Source organism: Lycium barbarum, unplaced genomic scaffold (assembly GCF_019175385.1).
Source record: "Lycium barbarum isolate Lr01 unplaced genomic scaffold, ASM1917538v2 unchr_scaffold_43, whole genome shotgun sequence".
NCBI lineage: Eukaryota > Viridiplantae > Streptophyta > Magnoliopsida > Solanales > Solanaceae > Lycium > Lycium barbarum.
The window spans coordinates 44,264-62,868 of NW_026843496.1; the positions used below are offsets into that span (position 1 = coordinate 44,264).

At 31.7% G+C, this 18,605-nt stretch overlaps 1 protein-coding gene across 1 annotated transcript; it reads right to left on the reverse strand.

Annotated features, from left to right (window-relative positions):
• Positions 1 to 525: 525 nt before the first annotated feature.
• On the reverse strand, positions 526 to 10,370 carry LOC132625709 (pectin acetylesterase 8-like). Its single transcript, XM_060340296.1, has 9 exons — positions 10,113 to 10,370; positions 9,933 to 10,019; positions 9,342 to 9,466; positions 2,786 to 2,846; positions 2,634 to 2,687; positions 2,244 to 2,321; positions 2,016 to 2,121; positions 1,389 to 1,540; positions 526 to 663 (listed from the first exon to the last, which is right to left on the reverse strand). Exons 1-9 carry the CDS (start codon positions 10,368 to 10,370, stop codon positions 526 to 528), a joined length of 1,059 nt encoding a protein of 352 aa, XP_060196279.1.
• Between the last annotated feature and the right edge of the window lie 8,235 nt (positions 10,371 to 18,605).

The window sequence follows — 18,605 nt, forward strand, 5'->3', positions numbered from 1 at the left end:
CAAGGTGGCCTATTTTTCATCATATTTGTGCGCTAATGTAACACGTGCCTAGGTGAGCATGTCCCAACATTATCTATATTGTTAAGAATTTATCATGAATTGACTAGTTTTACATTGGATACTAATCTACCGCAGTTTTCCTCCTTTTCCTTCTTTATATGGACTTGAAATTGGTAATGTGAGCAAGCTCAAAGTTACTTAAAAAATGTGGATAAGAAGTTAAAATGCATTATGTTCCGGATGCCATACACTTATTCAATACTAATACTATATATTATGTGGCATCAATGACAAAATAAATGAAAAAAATCTCACAAGACCAAAAATTGAGAAAATAGAAATGGAGGAAAAAGCCAAAAAAGATGAATCCTTAGCCATAGAATTATGTCACATCCTCCTCCTATAGATCACAATTATTAGATACATAGCTTATTTACACAAAAGAAATCCATTTTGAAAGAGAGGAAGTAGACATATAAAATTCATATATCATACATATGGTGCATTTTATGTTGAACAACATAGCTAATTTATGATGATACAACAACCTAATTTAATTAGCTGTTCCTTATGGCAGAATTTTTGGCCACAAGGGCAAGGACAATCTGTGTTCTGAAATACACTTTCTTCGTAGAACCAGTCCCCAACAGTTGTGGCAATTGTCTGCAATAACGAGTTAGTCTCATCTCAACAGTTATACATAGAGTTGTCAAATGTACGGGTTGAGCTACATTAGGCGGGTCAAAATGGATTGAGTTAATAAATTATGCTTGAATGGTTGAACCTATTCAAACTTCAAAGGTTATTTAGGCTGAACTGAATTGTGTCAAAATGAGCTAAATAATAGGTTATAACCTAATTAACCCGCCCAACTATTATTGAATCTAAATTTCTTTTTTGGTTTTTTTATAATTTATTTAATTACCTAATAAAACTTTTTTTCTTTGTTATACATATATATAATATATGTTGTAAATATAGTTTTGAAAATATTTTGACTAAGTTTTTCATTAGTCAATATAAACGGGGTCATCTGTACTTTTACCCTATTTTGTGCTGGTCTTTAATTTTTGCCCATTTACCGTTCAAAATCGAATTTAGGCCTAGAGGCGCATAAGTTACACATAATAACATCCACAAGTTATGCCCACACCCTTAAAAAACTTATGCTCCACTAGACATAAGTTCGGTTTTAAAGGGCAAAAATTAAAGACCAATCCACTTGAAGGGAAAACCGTTCAATTATTAGATTAAAACTACATATCTACTCAACTTTTAAATGGGCTAAATTATGTAGATCAAAATGAATTGAGTTAGTAAATTAGCCCGCCCCAACATATACGAATTTGATGGTTCATATTTTCATAACTGAATTTTTCCACGCCTACCTTGTTAGATAATGTTGGAGAGTTATTGTAGAACCAATAACTTTGTCTTTCTATGATATTATGGTAATGGCAGGATATTATGAAATACCCTATAGATGAAGTCCCTCCTAATTCCGTTATTGCATTAAAAAACTTCAACAGAAAATACATTCCTCTTTAATTTATACATATGGAGAATAGCACTTTTGATCTCTCAGTCATTGATAAATTATGTTTTGGCCTTGGCGATACAGGACTCAAACATATCTAACCTTCTAAAATTTGAAACACATCTAACCTTCTAAAATTTGTGTTTTTAGTCTTTTTATGTAAGGAATATGATATATTTGGACTACTTACATTGTCTCTCAAATATAGGGAACAATACACATTTAACATAACACACGAATAATTAATTAAATGGTGTGGCGGTTAGTAATTCTGAAAATTTGTGAATGTTCATAGGTAAAAGAATTAAAAGTGCACATTTCAAGTAATTAAAGGTTAAATATGTTTAGTCAGATATTACAAAGACTAAAATCAATTTTTTTTAAATAATTAAAAGACCAAAAGTGCTATTAACCCCCCCCCCCCCCCCCCCCCCCCCAAAAAAAAAGAGAGAGAGAACCCCATCAACAAAATACTTACCATGGAGAATATTGAGTTGACTAGGTGAGCATTCATTTATATTTTTCTTGCAATTATTCCAAATGCCTTGAGGGTCAGCATCTTCAGGAACCAAACTATTATTTACCTAATTTTCATAAATCAAAAGATAAAACATATTATACTTTATAGTCTAAACTTAAGGGAAGAAATCTTAAACATGCAGTAAATAAAAGTTGGTAATTCTTAGAATTATATTATCTTTCTAACCTGCCAGGAATCATAGGCCGAATTAATTATGAAAAGAGGTGTTTGAATATATCCTGCTACATACTGAGGGAAGAAGCACTGCACAATTATGATCAAAAGTTATGCTGTGAGAAATATCATGCATTTTAGTATATCAAAAGACCAACCGGAATAATAATATTTTTGGTCTTTCAGTTATTGTTATATTCTGATTTTGAATCCGTATGATATTCGATAAAACACATTTAACCTTCAATTAGTTAAAATTTATTAGGAGAATATCGAGGGATCAAAAGTGCACATTTCAACTAATTAAAGATTAAATATGTTTAGTCAGATACCTTAAGAATCAAAATTAGAATTTATCAAGAGATATCAAAAATATTCCTAATCTCAAAATAAATCTCTTACCAAACTTGGCTTTAAAGTGGAGGTGCAAGATGCTGGAAGGTTCTTGGTAGACCCCTAAATTTCAAAAGAATCAAGAATTAATGTCTTAATTTAAGGGTTAAATTATTTGCTAAAATTAACAATTGAAATACTACTTAAATGATTATTCTTACATGCAACACAACAACTCTCTCATACAGCTCTTTAATCTCCGGTTTACCAGCAATTGTATTTCTGCATAAACTCATACGAAATTGGCCAAAAGGGTGGGAAAAAGAAAAAGCATAACACATACTCCATTGGTTTACTTTTTCTTGTTCACTATATTAAAAATAAATTTTTATTTTTACTTGTCCACTTTAGCATATAAAAAAAAAGACAATTTATTTTTCTTGCTTTACCCTTAACATTAATTGTTCTTTTCCCAAATCATTTTCCAAGTCCATTAAACTATACGCCATCAATATGTGGTATTGTGGTAAGCCGAGGAGGATCTAACATATTAGGCGTCACACCCCTTTTTTTCCACGTAAAATAAATTAGTTTATTGGTTTAAATTTATTTCAAAGGGGTTTTCCAATTAAAGTGATGTTTTGAAAAGAGATTATTTTATTTGTTAGAGAGTCGCCACTTGAAATTGAGTTTTGGTGTTCCAAGTCACCTTATGAATCCCTAATCAAAAGGAAATGACTCTATTTTTATTGGTCTGCGAAAACAAAAGTTCGGGTAAGGAATTCTGTTGACCGAGGGGAAGGTGTGAGGCACCCCTCGAGTGTCGTGGTTATAGCACGGTCGCTTTATCAACTTGTGTTCAGTTTGAATTATTTATGGATAAAATGTATTTATTTAGCTATGCGTATGATTTGCTTAAAAAATTGTTGAACTTTTATTAGTCTTAACTAAGACGCGCAGTTGTGACCTCAGCCTCGACGTACACGGGTCAAGATGCGTAAACGCGACCTTAACTTGCGTATCACACCTAGAATTTTGAGCCTATTCGCCTTGCTTAAACCATGATAATTATTTAGTCTCTTTTCCACTCTTTTACAACGGATTTTGAAGCCAATTTGAACCCGTCTCACTCCCTTACTAATGCTTTTTCCCCTTTTTCTTTTACTTGGCACTGGGACTTGACCTGAATTTGTGTATCTCGATTCCTCACAATGATTAATTATTTGGGCTTTAAACATTGGTCTTGGCCGGAGGTATATGATTTGAAACTGAAATAAATAGCTAAACAAACAATTCAAATTTCATATCACATGAACCACACAAAACAGCGAAAATTAAACTCAAATGCTTGGTAATTCATAACACTACTTTAACATCAAATACATTGCACTCTTCCTTCGTTAATTTTATTAACAAATACTAAAACACACGGATCATTTTCTTGATAGTCATAGATGCTCACAGCTTTGTGCATGTGCGCAGCCATTCTCTCCATAAATTTGCACTAATAAATTAACTTCAAATGACTAAGAAATTAGTCCAATCTTGTCATCCAATTTATTAAACCACCGATTTAGTTTTTCTTTGGTCCTTTTTTTTTTTTTTTTTTAAATATCCTCTAAATCGCTTGACATAATTTTTGTTGTCACGTATGATCTAGTGAAGACTTGGTTATCTAGTTGAGCTCTAACACATGGGCGGTTAAGACATGCAAAACAAACTCTTATGATTTTTTTTAACACACTAAACTGAAACCTAATTTATTTTAATTAAACATTGCTAACATGATTCTAGCAACATAACTTGTTAATAACTGATGAACTAGCATAAACCATTAAATAATAGTTGCCACATACATATGTATATATCAAAAGTCCAAACAGAACTGGCCAACATCACATTTGTATAACAATTACAGATAAAGAGAAAAGAGTAGAATATGGACCTCTCGATGTAGATCTCTTTAATAAGAACTTTATTACAACGAACTCCGTCGAACTCATCTATCCAAATAAAGCAAACAACGACAGGAGTTTGAATCACGAGCCATGAACGGAACCCGAATTTTGGACAGAAAACGAGATGTTATGGTGGTGTTTAAGAAGCTTTGGTGACTGGTTTAGGAGAAGATGAAGGTGACAATAGATATTTTTGCCTTCTTGTCTCTTCTCCTCATCTGTATTTTTTTTTTTTTTTGTGTCTCTGTTCACTGGTGTTTTTCTCTGTGATTTTGTTGTGTGTTCTCTTACTGTGTGTATGGTTAATATATATAGGTGAATGGAAGTAGTGTCGTGTATATTTGCTGCCTAATTAAAAGGAACGTGAGGGATAGGGAGTTGGGATAAGGGGGAATTAGTTATGGTTGAGGGGTTTAAGGGATAGGGATTAGGATTGGGTTTGGTTGGGGTAGTTTAGGCGGCTGTGAGTGCAGGGATATATTTTTGTTGCAGAATTTTTGGTTAGTTTTTGTAGGGATAGACGTAAGAGGTATGGTATTATAGGGGTCTTGATTTTAGTGGCAAGGTAGTTTTAGGTTAGTGTTGTTATTTCACCTTATTTTTTATTTAGCTCCGTTTGTGCTTTAAAATATAACGTAAGATAAAAACTACTAAAGAACTATTTTTTAGATTAATACAATGTAGAAAAATTTAATAGGCAGTCCAAAATGAAATCTAAACTAAGAAAACTACTAAAAATCACTAGATTATTTATTAAAACCTAAATTAAAAGAAAAAATATTTTTGTAAATTATCTATTTTTTTCCTGAAAAATAAATGACGAAACTTATCCTAAAATGTGACTATTTTTTGTAGTTTTCAAATTTTAAAAGTAAGACTTACTAAAAATGACATAAAAATTAAAATATTTGATCTAGACCTACAAGAAGTATTTAAACGCTAAAAATGATGTAAAAATTTATGTTCGGTCAAAAATTAGGTGTTTACATTAGGTAGGGGTTCAACCCCTAACTTTTGATGCAGAGTACAAATTTATATGTAAAAAATAATTAAATTTATAATAAATACCCTCTTTGTTTCAATTTATGTGAACCTATTACTATTTGGGGAGTCTACGAGGTGGTTCTTTAACCACGTTTTCCTTATAGTGTTTTGAAATGATTTGAATTGCAAATTATCATGACTTATAGTACTTTAAATGTAGTATCTAAATATATAATTTTTTTTTTATAAGCTTCAAAAATCTATGTCTAAATTTACGGTCAAAGTTATAAAGTTTGACCCTCGTACTCCGAAAAGGTTCACATAAATTGAAACGGAGGGAGTAGTAGATAGGAATCATAACATTAAAAATATAATGGGTTCAATGTTAAATCTTAAATGTTTAATCCATAGAGTTTAAATTCTAAACCCGTCTCTGCTGATAAAATAATCATATCATTTATTATTTTTTAAAGAATGTGCAAAGTACAAACTGAACAATAAAAGTGAACGGAAGGAGTAAACAATTATCAAGATTCGTATGATAATATACTCACACATTAAGAAAGCAACCAGCATCCGAAATGCATTTCAACCTAGTGTCCATTTGGAGGAAATTTTTGAATTTGTCACAATTTAGTATTGCAGCCAATCCTCCAGCTGAAGTTCCACTCAAGATAACCTATTATGAAATATTGTAGAATTTCTTTATTTAGTTTCAGATACTTAATGATTAGTAAGAAATAAGAGGGTAGGATGGTATCCGAATGCAGGTGGTTGATGAGGTAGACAACAAAACATTCTATGCTTAGCCACACTCACTAGGAACATAGCAAGGTAGTAACGTATTAGCTAACAAACGAGCTGCTAGAACGAAACTTTTAGTAACATAGTTCACTAACTGACAGTTCCTCCTGTATTTATTGTTGATGGCTTTATAGCAGATAAATAAATTAAAAATTACTTTTGTTAGAACCATTAATGGCTTATAATAGTAACAATAGGGCTTGACTCCAGACTCCAGTACCTTACCTTATACAGTCGAAAGTGACCTTGTACTTTATTATTTATTATGATGCATATATTTAATATAATTAAGTCTTTGTTACCTAAAAGATAAAAGGGTGGGATGGGAAAAAGAATCGTACATTTTGAGCACTAGACATTCCTTTAGCTAATAATTCCTCCACTATCACCTTGAAAATTCTTGCTCCTCTGTAGTGGAGATTAGTTGCCTGATACAATTAATTAATTAATTAGCATATTCTCTGTTATAAACCTCAATGCAAATTAAATGCGTAACACTTAATTTGGTGACTTTTACTTACTGGATCAACTTCTTCAATATCACCAGTAAAAGATGACCCGTCACAGTACTTGACCTTGACTCTATTCGCCTGGCTTAAACCACGATAATTATTTTGTCTCTTTTCCACTCTTTTACAACGGATTTTGAAGTCAATTTGAACCCGTCTCACTCCCTTACTAATGTTTTTTCCCCTTTTTCTTTTACTTGGCACTGGGACTTGACCTGAATTTGTGTATCTCGATTCCTCACCATGATTAATTATTTGGGCTTTAAACATTGGTCTTGGCCGGAGGTATATGATTTGAAACTGAAATAAATAGCTAAACAAACAATTCAAATTTCATATCACATGAACCACACAAAACAGGGAAAATTAAACTCAAATGCTTGGTAATTCATAACACTTCTTTAACATCAAATACATTGCACTCTTCCTTCGTTAATTTTATTAACAGAGACTAAAACACACGGATCATTTTCTTGATAGTCATAGATGCTCACAACTTTGTGCATGTGCGCAGCCATTCTCTCCATAAATTTGCACTAATAAATTAACTTCAAATGACTAAGAAATTAGTCCAATCTTGTCATCCAATTTATTAAACCACCGATTTAGTTTTTCTTTGGTCCCTTTTTTTTTGTAAATATCCTCTAAATCGCTTGACATAATTTTTGTTGTCACGTATGATCTAGTGAAGACTTGGTTATCTAGTTGAGCTCTAACACATGGGCGGTTAAGACATGCAAAACAAACTCTTATGATTTTTTTAACACACTAAACTGAAACCTAATTTATTTTAATTAAACATTGCTAACATGATTCTAGCAACATAACTTGTTAATAACTGATGAACTAGCATAAACCATTAAATAATAGTTGCAACATACATATGTATATATCAAAAGTCCAAACAGAACTGGCCAACATCACATTTGTATAACAATTACAGATAAAGAGAAAATAGTAGAATATGGACCTCTCGATGTAGATCTCTTTAACAAGAACTTTATTACAACGAACTCCGTCGAACTCATCTATCCAAATAAAGCAAACAACGACAGGAGTTTGAATCACGAGCCATGAACGGAACCCGAATTTTGGACAGAAAACGAGATGTTATGGTGGTGTTTAAGAAGCTTTGGTGACTGGTTTAGGAGAAGATGAAGGTGACAATAGATATTTTTGCCTTCTTGTCTCTTCTCCTCATCTGTATTTTTTTTTTTTTTTTGTGTCTCTGTTCACTGGTGTTTTTCTCTGTGATTTTGTTGTGTGTTCTCTTACTGTGTGTATGGTTAATATATATAGGTGAATGGAAGTAGTGTCGTGTATATTTGCTGCCTAATTAAAAGGAACGTGAGGGATAGGGAGTTGGGATAAGGGGGAATTAGTTATGGTTGAGGGGTTTAAGGGATAGGGATTAGGATTGGGTTTGGTTGGGGTAGTTTAGGCGGCTATGAGTGCAGGGATATATTTTTGTTGCAGAATTTTTGGTTAGTTTTTGTAGGGATAGACGTAAGAGGTATGGTATTATAGGGGTCTTGATTTTAGTGGCAAGGTAATTTTAGGTTAGTGTTGTTATTTCACCTTATTTTTTATTTAGCTCCGTTTGTGCTTTAAAATATAACGTAAGATAAAAACTACTAAAGAACTATTTTTTAGATTAATACAATGTAGAAAAATTTAATAGGCAGTCCAAAATGAAATCTAAACTAAGAAAACTACTAAAAATCACTAGATTATTTATTAAAACCTAAATTAAAAGAAAAAATATTTTTGTAAATTATCTATTTTTTTCCTGAAAAATAAATGACGAAACTTATCCTAAAATGTGACTATTTTTTGTAGTTTTCAAATTTTAAAAGTAAGACTTACTAAAAATGACATAAAAATTAAAATATTTGATCTAGACCTACAAGAAGTATTTAAACGCTAAAAATGATGTAAAAATTTATGTTTGGTCAAAAATTAGGTGTTTACATTAGGTAGGGGTTCAACCCCTAACTTTTGATGCAGAGTACAAATTTATATGTAAAAAATAATTAAATTTATAATAAATACCCTCTTTGTTTCAATTTATGTGAACCTATTACTATTTGGGGAGTCTACGAGGTGGTTCTTTAACCACGTTTTCCTTATAGTGTTTTGAAATGATTTGAATTGCAAATTATCATGACTTATAGTACTTTAAATGTAGTATCTAAATATATAATTTTTTTTTTATAAGCTTCAAAAATCTATGTCTAAATTTACGGTCAAAGTTATAAAGTTTGACCCTCGTACTCCGAAAAGGTTCACATAAATTGAAACGGAGGGAGTAGTAGATAGGAATCATAACATTAAAAATATAATGGGTTCAATGTTAAATCTTAAATGTTTAATCCATAGAGTTTAAATTCTAAACCCGTCTCTGCTGATAAAATAATCATATCATTTATTATTTTTTAAAGAATGTGCAAAGTACAAACTGAACAATAAAAGTGAACGGAAGGAGTAAACAATTATCAAGATTCGTATGATAATATACTCACACATTAAGAAAGAAACCAGCATCCGAAATGCATTTCAACCTAGTGTCCATTTGGAGGAAATTTTTGAATTTGTCACAATTTAGTATTGCAGCCAATCCTCCAGCTGAAGTTCCACTCAAGATAACCTATTATGAAATATTGTAGAATTTCTTTATTTAGTTTCAGATACTTAATGATTAGTAAGAAATAAGAGGGTAGGATGGTATCCGAATGCAGGTGATTGATGAGGTAGACAACAAAACATTCTATGCTTAGCCACACTCACTAGGAACATAGCAAGGTAGTAACGTATTAGCTAACAAACGAGCTGCTAGAACGAAACTTTTAGTAACATAGTTCACTAACTGACAGTTCCTCCTGTATTTATTGTTGATGGCTTTATAGCAGATAAATAAATTAAAAATTACTTTTGTTAGAACCATTAATGACTTATAATAGTAACAATAGGGCTTGACTCCAGACTCCAGTACCATACCTTATACAGTCGAAAGTGACCTTGTACTTTATTATTTATTATGATGCATATATTTAATATAATTAAGTCTTTGTTACCTAAAAGATAAAAGGGTGGGATGGGAAAAAGAATCGTACATTTTGAGCACTAGACATTCCTTTAGCTAATAATTCCTCCACTATCACCTTGAAAATTCTTGCTCCTCTGTAGTGGAGATTAGTTGCCTGATACAATTAATTAATTAATTAGCATATTTTCTGTTATAAACCTCAATGCAAATTAAATGCGTAACACTTAATTTGGTGACTTTTACTTACTGGATCAACTTCTTCAATATCACCAGTAAAAGATGACCCGTCACAGTACTTGACCTTGACTCTATTCGCCTGGCTTAAACCATGATAATTATTTTGTCTCTTTTCCACTCTTTTACAACGGATTTTGAAGTCAATTTGAACCCGTCTCACTCCCTTACTAATGTTTTTTCCCCTTTTTCTTTTACTTGGCACTGGGACTTGACCTGAATTTGTGTATCTCGATTCCTCACAATGATTAATTATTTGGGCTTTAAACATTGGTCTTGGCCGGAGGTATATGATTTGAAACTGAAATAAATAGCTAAACAAACAATTCAAATTTCATATCACATGAACCACACAAAACAGGGACAATTAAACTCAAATGCTTGGTAATTGATAACACTTCTTTAACATCAAATACATTGCACTCTTCCTTCGTTAATTTTATTAACAGAGACTAAAACACACGGATCATTTTCTTGATAGTCATAGATGCTCACAACTTTGTGCATGTGCGCAGCCATTCTCTCCATAAATTTGCACTAATAAATTAACTTCAAATGACTAAGAAATTAGTCCAATCTTGTCATCCAATTTATTAAACCACCGATTTAGTTTTTCTTTGGTCCCTTTTTTTTTGTAAATATCCTCTAAATCGCTTGACATAATTTTTGTTGTCACGTATGATCTAGTGAAGATTTGGTTATCTAGTTGAGCTCTAACACATGGGCGGTTAAGACATGCAAAACAAACTCTTATGATTTTTTTAACACACTAAACTGAAACCTAATTTATTTTAATTAAACATTGCTAACATGATTCTAGCAACATAACTTGTTAATAACTAATGAACTAGCATAAACCATTAAATAATAGTTGCAACATACATATGTATATATCAAAAGTCCAAACAGAACTGGCCAACATCACATTTGTATAACAATTACAGATAAAGAGAAAATAGTAGAATATGGACCTCTCGATGTAGATCTCTTTAACAAGAACTTTATTACAACGAACTCCGTCGAACTCATCTATCCAAATAAAGCAAACAACGACAGGAGTTTGAATCATGAGCCATGAACGGAACCCGAATATGGTGGTGTTTAAGAAGCTTTGGTGACTGGTTTAGGAGAAGATGAAGGTGACAATAGATATTTTTGCCTTCTTGTCTCTTCCCCTCATTTGTATTCTTTTTTTTTTGTGTCTCTGTTCACTGGTGTTTTTCTCTGTGTTTTTGTTGTGTGTTCTCTTACTGTGTGTATGGTTAATATATATAGGTGAATGGAAGTAGTGTCGTGTATATTTGCTGGCTAATTAAAAGGAACGTGAGGGATAGGGAGTTGGGATAAGGGGGAATTAGTTATGGTTGAGGGGTTTAAGGGATAGGGATTAGGATTGGGTTTGGTTGGGGTAGTTTAGGCGGCTGTGAGTGCAGGGATATATTTTTGTTGCAGAATTTTTGGTTAGTTTTTGTAGGGATAGACGTAAGAGGTATGGTATTATAGGGGTCTTGATTTTAGTGGCAAGGTAGTTTTAGGTTAGTGTTGTTATTTCACCTTATTTTTTATTTAGCTCCGTTTGTGCTTTAAAATATAACGTAAGATAAAAACTACTAAAGAACTATTTTTTAGATTAATACAATGTAGAAAAATTTAATAGGCAGTCCAAAATGAAATCTAAACTAAGAAAACTACTAAAAATCACTAGATTATTTATTAAAACCTAAATTAAAAGAAAAAATATTTTTGTAAATTATCTATTTTTTTCCTGAAAAATAAATGACGAAACTTATCCTAAAATGTGACTATTTTTTGTAGTTTTCAAATTTTAAAAGTAAGACTTACTAAAAATGACATAAAAATTAAAATATTTGATCTAGACCTACAAGAAGTATTTAAACGCTAAAAATGATGTAAAAATTTATGTTTGGTCAAAAATTAGGTGTTTACATTAGGTAGGGGTTCAACCCCTAACTTTTGATGCAGAGTACAAATTTATATGTAAAAAATAATTAAATTTATAATAAATACCCTCTTTGTTTCAATTTATGTGAACCTATTACTATTTGGGGAGTCTACGAGGTGGTTCTTTAACCACGTTTTCCTTATAGTGTTTTGAAATGATTTGAATTGCAAATTATCATGACTTATAGTACTTTAAATGTAGTATCTAAATATATAATTTTTTTTTATAAGCTTCAAAAATCTATGTCTAAATTTACGGTCAAAGTTATAAAGTTTGATCCTCGTACTCCGAAAAGGTTCACATAAATTGAAACGGAGGGAGTAGTAGATAGGAATCATAACATTAAAAATATAATGGGTTCAATGTTAAATCTTAAATGTTTAATCCATAGAGTTTAAATTCTAAACCCGTCTCTGCTGATAAAATAATCATATCATTTATTATTTTTTAAAGAATGTGCAAAGTACAAACTGAACAATAAAAGTGAACGGAAGGAGTAAACAATTATCAAGATTCGTATGATAATATACTCACACATTAAGAAAGAAACCAGCATCCGAAATGCATTTCAACCTAGTGTCCATTTGGAGGAAATTTTTGAATTTGTCACAATTTAGTATTGCAGCCAATCCTCCAGCTGAAGTTCCACTCAAGATAACCTATTATGAAATATTGTAGAATTTCTTTATTTAGTTTCAGATACTTAATGATTAGTAAGAAATAAGAGGGTAGGATGGTATCCGAATGCAGGTGATTGATGAGGTAGACAACAAAACATTCTATGCTTAGCCACACTCACTAGGAACATAGCAAGGTAGTAACGTATTAGCTAACAAACGAGCTGCTAGAACGAAACTTTTAGTAACATAGTTCACTAACTGACAGTTCCTCCTGTATTTATTGTTGATGGCTTTATAGCAGATAAATAAATTAAAAATTACTTTTGTTAGAACCATTAATGACTTATAATAGTAACAATAGGGCTTGACTCCAGACTCCAGTACCATACCTTATACAGTCGAAAGTGACCTTGTACTTTATTATTTATTATGATGCATATATTTAATATAATTAAGTCTTTGTTACCTAAAAGATAAAAGGGTGGGATGGGAAAAAGAATCGTACATTTTGAGCACTAGACATTCCTTTAGCTAATAATTCCTCCACTATCACCTTGAAAATTCTTGCTCCTCTGTAGTGGAGATTAGTTGCCTGATACAATTAATTAATTAATTAGCATATTTTCTGTTATAAACCTCAATGCAAATTAAATGCGTAACACTTAATTTGGTGACTTTTACTTACTGGATCAACTTCTTCAATATCACCAGTAAAAGATGACCCGTCACAGTACTTGACCTTGACTCTATTCGCCTGGCTTAAACCATGATAATTATTTTGTCTCTTTTCCACTCTTTTACAACGGATTTTGAAGTCAATTTGAACCCGTCTCACTCCCTTACTAATGTTTTTTCCCCTTTTTCTTTTACTTGGCACTGGGACTTGACCTGAATTTGTGTATCTCGATTCCTCACAATGATTAATTATTTGGGCTTTAAACATTGGTCTTGGCCGGAGGTATATGATTTGAAACTGAAATAAATAGCTAAACAAACAATTCAAATTTCATATCACATGAACCACACAAAACAGGGACAATTAAACTCAAATGCTTGGTAATTGATAACACTTCTTTAACATCAAATACATTGCACTCTTCCTTCGTTAATTTTATTAACAGAGACTAAAACACACGGATCATTTTCTTGATAGTCATAGATGCTCACAACTTTGTGCATGTGCGCAGCCATTCTCTCCATAAATTTGCACTAATAAATTAACTTCAAATGACTAAGAAATTAGTCCAATCTTGTCATCCAATTTATTAAACCACCGATTTAGTTTTTCTTTGGTCCCTTTTTTTTTGTAAATATCCTCTAAATCGCTTGACATAATTTTTGTTGTCACGTATGATCTAGTGAAGATTTGGTTATCTAGTTGAGCTCTAACACATGGGCGGTTAAGACATGCAAAACAAACTCTTATGATTTTTTTAACACACTAAACTGAAACCTAATTTATTTTAATTAAACATTGCTAACATGATTCTAGCAACATAACTTGTTAATAACTAATGAACTAGCATAAACCATTAAATAATAGTTGCAACATACATATGTATATATCAAAAGTCCAAACAGAACTGGCCAACATCACATTTGTATAACAATTACAGATAAAGAGAAAATAGTAGAATATGGACCTCTCGATGTAGATCTCTTTAACAAGAACTTTATTACAACGAACTCCGTCGAACTCATCTATCCAAATAAAGCAAACAACGACAGGAGTTTGAATCATGAGCCATGAACGGAACCCGAATATGGTGGTGTTTAAGAAGCTTTGGTGACTGGTTTAGGAGAAGATGAAGGTGACAATAGATATTTTTGCCTTCTTGTCTCTTCCCCTCATTTGTATTCTTTTTTTTTTGTGTCTCTGTTCACTGGTGTTTTTCTCTGTGTTTTTGTTGTGTGTTCTCTTACTGTGTGTATGGTTAATATATATAGGTGAATGGAAGTAGTGTCGTGTATATTTGCTGGCTAATTAAAAGGAACGTGAGGGATAGGGAGTTGGGATAAGGGGGAATTAGTTATGGTTGAGGGGTTTAAGGGATAGGGATTAGGATTGGGTTTGGTTGGGGTAGTTTAGGCGGCTGTGAGTGCAGGGATATATTTTTGTTGCAGAATTTTTGGTTAGTTTTTGTAGGGATAGACGTAAGAGGTATGGTATTATAGGGGTCTTGATTTTAGTGGCAAGGTAGTTTTAGGTTAGTGTTGTTATTTCACCTTATTTTTTATTTAGCTCCGTTTGTGCTTTAAAATATAACGTAAGATAAAAACTACTAAAGAACTATTTTTTAGATTAATACAATGTAGAAAAATTTAATAGGCAGTCCAAAATGAAATCTAAACTAAGAAAACTACTAAAAATCACTAGATTATTTATTAAAACCTAAATTAAAAGAAAAAATATTTTTGTAAATTATCTATTTTTTTCCTGAAAAATAAATGACGAAACTTATCCTAAAATGTGACTATTTTTTGTAGTTTTCAAATTTTAAAAGTAAGACTTACTAAAAATGACATAAAAATTAAAATATTTGATCTAGACCTACAAGAAGTATTTAAACGCTAAAAATGATGTAAAAATTTATGTTTGGTCAAAAATTAGGTGTTTACATTAGGTAGGGGTTCAACCCCTAACTTTTGATGCAGAGTACAAATTTATATGTAAAAAATAATTAAATTTATAATAAATACCCTCTTTGTTTCAATTTATGTGAACCTATTACTATTTGGGGAGTCTACGAGGTGGTTCTTTAACCACGTTTTCCTTATAGTGTTTTGAAATGATTTGAATTGCAAATTATCATGACTTATAGTACTTTAAATGTAGTATCTAAATATATAATTTTTTTTTATAAGCTTCAAAAATCTATGTCTAAATTTACGGTCAAAGTTATAAAGTTTGATCCTCGTACTCCGAAAAGGTTCACATAAATTGAAACGGAGGGAGTAGTAGATAGGAATCATAACATTAAAAATATAATGGGTTCAATGTTAAATCTTAAATGTTTAATCCATAGAGTTTAAATTCTAAACCCGTCTCTGCTGATAAAATAATCATATCATTTATTATTTTTTAAAGAATGTGCAAAGTACAAACTGAACAATAAAAGTGAACGGAAGGAGTAAACAATTATCAAGATTCGTATGATAATATACTCACACATTAAGAAAGAAACCAGCATCCGAAATGCATTTCAACCTAGTGTCCATTTGGAGGAAATTTTTGAATTTGTCACAATTTAGTATTGCAGCCAATCCTCCAGCTGAAGTTCCACTCAAGATAACCTATTATGAAATATTGTAGAATTTCTTTATTTAGTTTCAGATACTTAATGATTAGTAAGAAATAAGAGGGTAGGATGGTATCCGAATGCAGGTGGTTGATGAGGTAGACAACAAAACATTCTATGCTTAGCCACACTCACTAGGAACATAGCAAGGTAGTAACGTATTAGCTAACAAACGAGCTGCTAGAACGAAACTTTTAGTAACATAGTTCACTAACTGACAGTTCCTCCTGTATTTATTGTTGATGGCTTTATAGCAGATAAATAAATTAAAAATTACTTTTGTTAGAACCATTAATGGCTTATAATAGTAACAATAGGGCTTGACTCCAGACTCCAGTACCTTACCTTATACAGTCGAAAGTGACCTTGTACTTTATTATTTATTATGATGCATATATTTAATATAATTAAGTCTTTGTTACCTAAAAGATAAAAGGGTGGGATGGGAAAAAGAATCGTACATTTTGAGCACTAGACATTCCTTTAGCTAATAATTCCTCCACTATCACCTTGAAAATTCTTGCTCCTCTGTAGTGGAGATTAGTTGCCATACAATTAATTAATTAATTAGCATATTCTCTGTTATAAACCTCAATGGAAATTAAATGCGTAACACTTAATTTGGTGACTTTTACTTACTGGATCAACTTCTTCAATATCACCGGTAAAAGATGACCCGTCACGTCACAGTACTTGACCTTAACTCTATTCGCCTGGCTTAAACCACGATAATTATTTTGTCTCTTTTCCACTCTTTTACAACGGATTTTGAAGTCAATTTGAACCCGTCTCACTCCCTTACTAATGTTTTTTCCCCTTTTTCTTTTACTTGGCACTGGGACTTGACCTGAATTTGTGTATCTCGATTCCTCACAATGATTAATTATTTGGGCTTTAAACATTGGTCTTGGCCGGAGGTATATGATTTGAAACTGAAATAAATAGCTAAACAAACAATTCAAATTTCATATCACATGAACCACACAAAACAGGGACAATTAAACTCAAATGCTTGGTAATTCATAACACTTCTTTAACATCAAATACATTGCACTCTTCCTTCGTTAATTTTATTAACAGAGACTAAAACACACGGATCATTTTCTTGATAGTCATAGATGCTCACAACTTTGTGCATGTGCGCAGCCATTCTCTCCATAAATTTGCACTAATAAATTAACTTCAAATGACTAAGAAATTAGTCCAATCTTGTCATCCAATTTATTAAACCACCGATTTAGTTTTTCTTTGGTCCCTTTTTTTTTGTAAATATCCTCTAAATCGCTTGACATAATTTTTGTTGTCACGTATGATCTAGTGAAGACTTGGTTATCTAGTTGAGCTCTAACACATGGGCGGTTAAGACATGCAAAACAAACTCTTATGATTTTTTTAACACACTAAACTGAAACCTAATTTATTTTAATTAAACATTGCTAACATGATTCTAGCAACATAACTTGTTAATAACTGATGAACTAGCATAAACCATTAAATAATAGTTGCAACATACATATGTATATATCAAAAGTCTAAACAGAACTGGCCAACATCACATTTGTATAACAATTACAGATAAAGAGAAAATAGTAGAATATGGACCTCTCGATGTAGATCTCTTTAACAAGAACTTTATTACAACGAACTCCGTCGAACTCATCTATCCAAATAAAGCAAACAACGACAGGAGTTTGAATCATGAGCCATGAACGGAACCCGAATTTTGGACAGAAAACGAGATGTTATGGTGGTGTTTAAGAAGCTTTGGTGACTGGTTTAGGAGAAGATGAAGGTGACAATAGATATTTTTGCCTTCTTGTCTCTTCCCCTCATTTGTATTCTTTTTTTTTTGTGTCTCTGTTCACTGGTGTTTTTCTCTGTGTTTTTGTTGTGTGTTCTCTTACTGTGTGTATGGTTAATATATATAGGTGAATGGAAGTAGTGTCGTGTATATTTGCTGGCTAATTAAAAGGAACGTGAGGGATAGGGAGTTGGGATAAGGGGGAATTAGTTATGGTTGAGGGGTTTAAGGGATAGGGATTAGGATTGGGTTTGGTTGGGGTAGTTTAGGCGGCTGTGAGTGCAGGGATATATTTTTGTTGCAGAATTTTTGGTTAGTTTTTGTAGGGATAGACGTAAGAGGTATGGTATTATAGGGGTCTTGATTTTAGTGGCAAGGTAGTTTTAGGTTAGTGTTGTTATTTCACCTTATTTTTTATTTAGTTCCTTTTGTGCTTTAAAATATAATGTAAGATAAAAACTACTAATGAACTATTTTTTAGACTAATACAATGTAGAAAAATTTAATTGGCAGTCCAAAATGAAATCTAAACTAAGAAAACTACTAAAAATCACTAGATTATTTATTAAAACCTAAATTAAAAGAAAAAATATTTTTGTAAATTATCTATTTTTTGTAGTTTTCAAATTTTAAAAGTAAGACTTACTAAAAATGACATAAAAATTAAAATATTTGTTCTAGACCTACAAGAAGTATTTAAACGCTAAAAATGATGTAAAAGTTTATGTTTGGTCAAAAATTAGGTGTTTACAGTAGGCTTGAAAGATACAATCGGGTCAAAGAAAGCCTACAATCCTTTCTCAAACCAAATGTTGCTCAATAT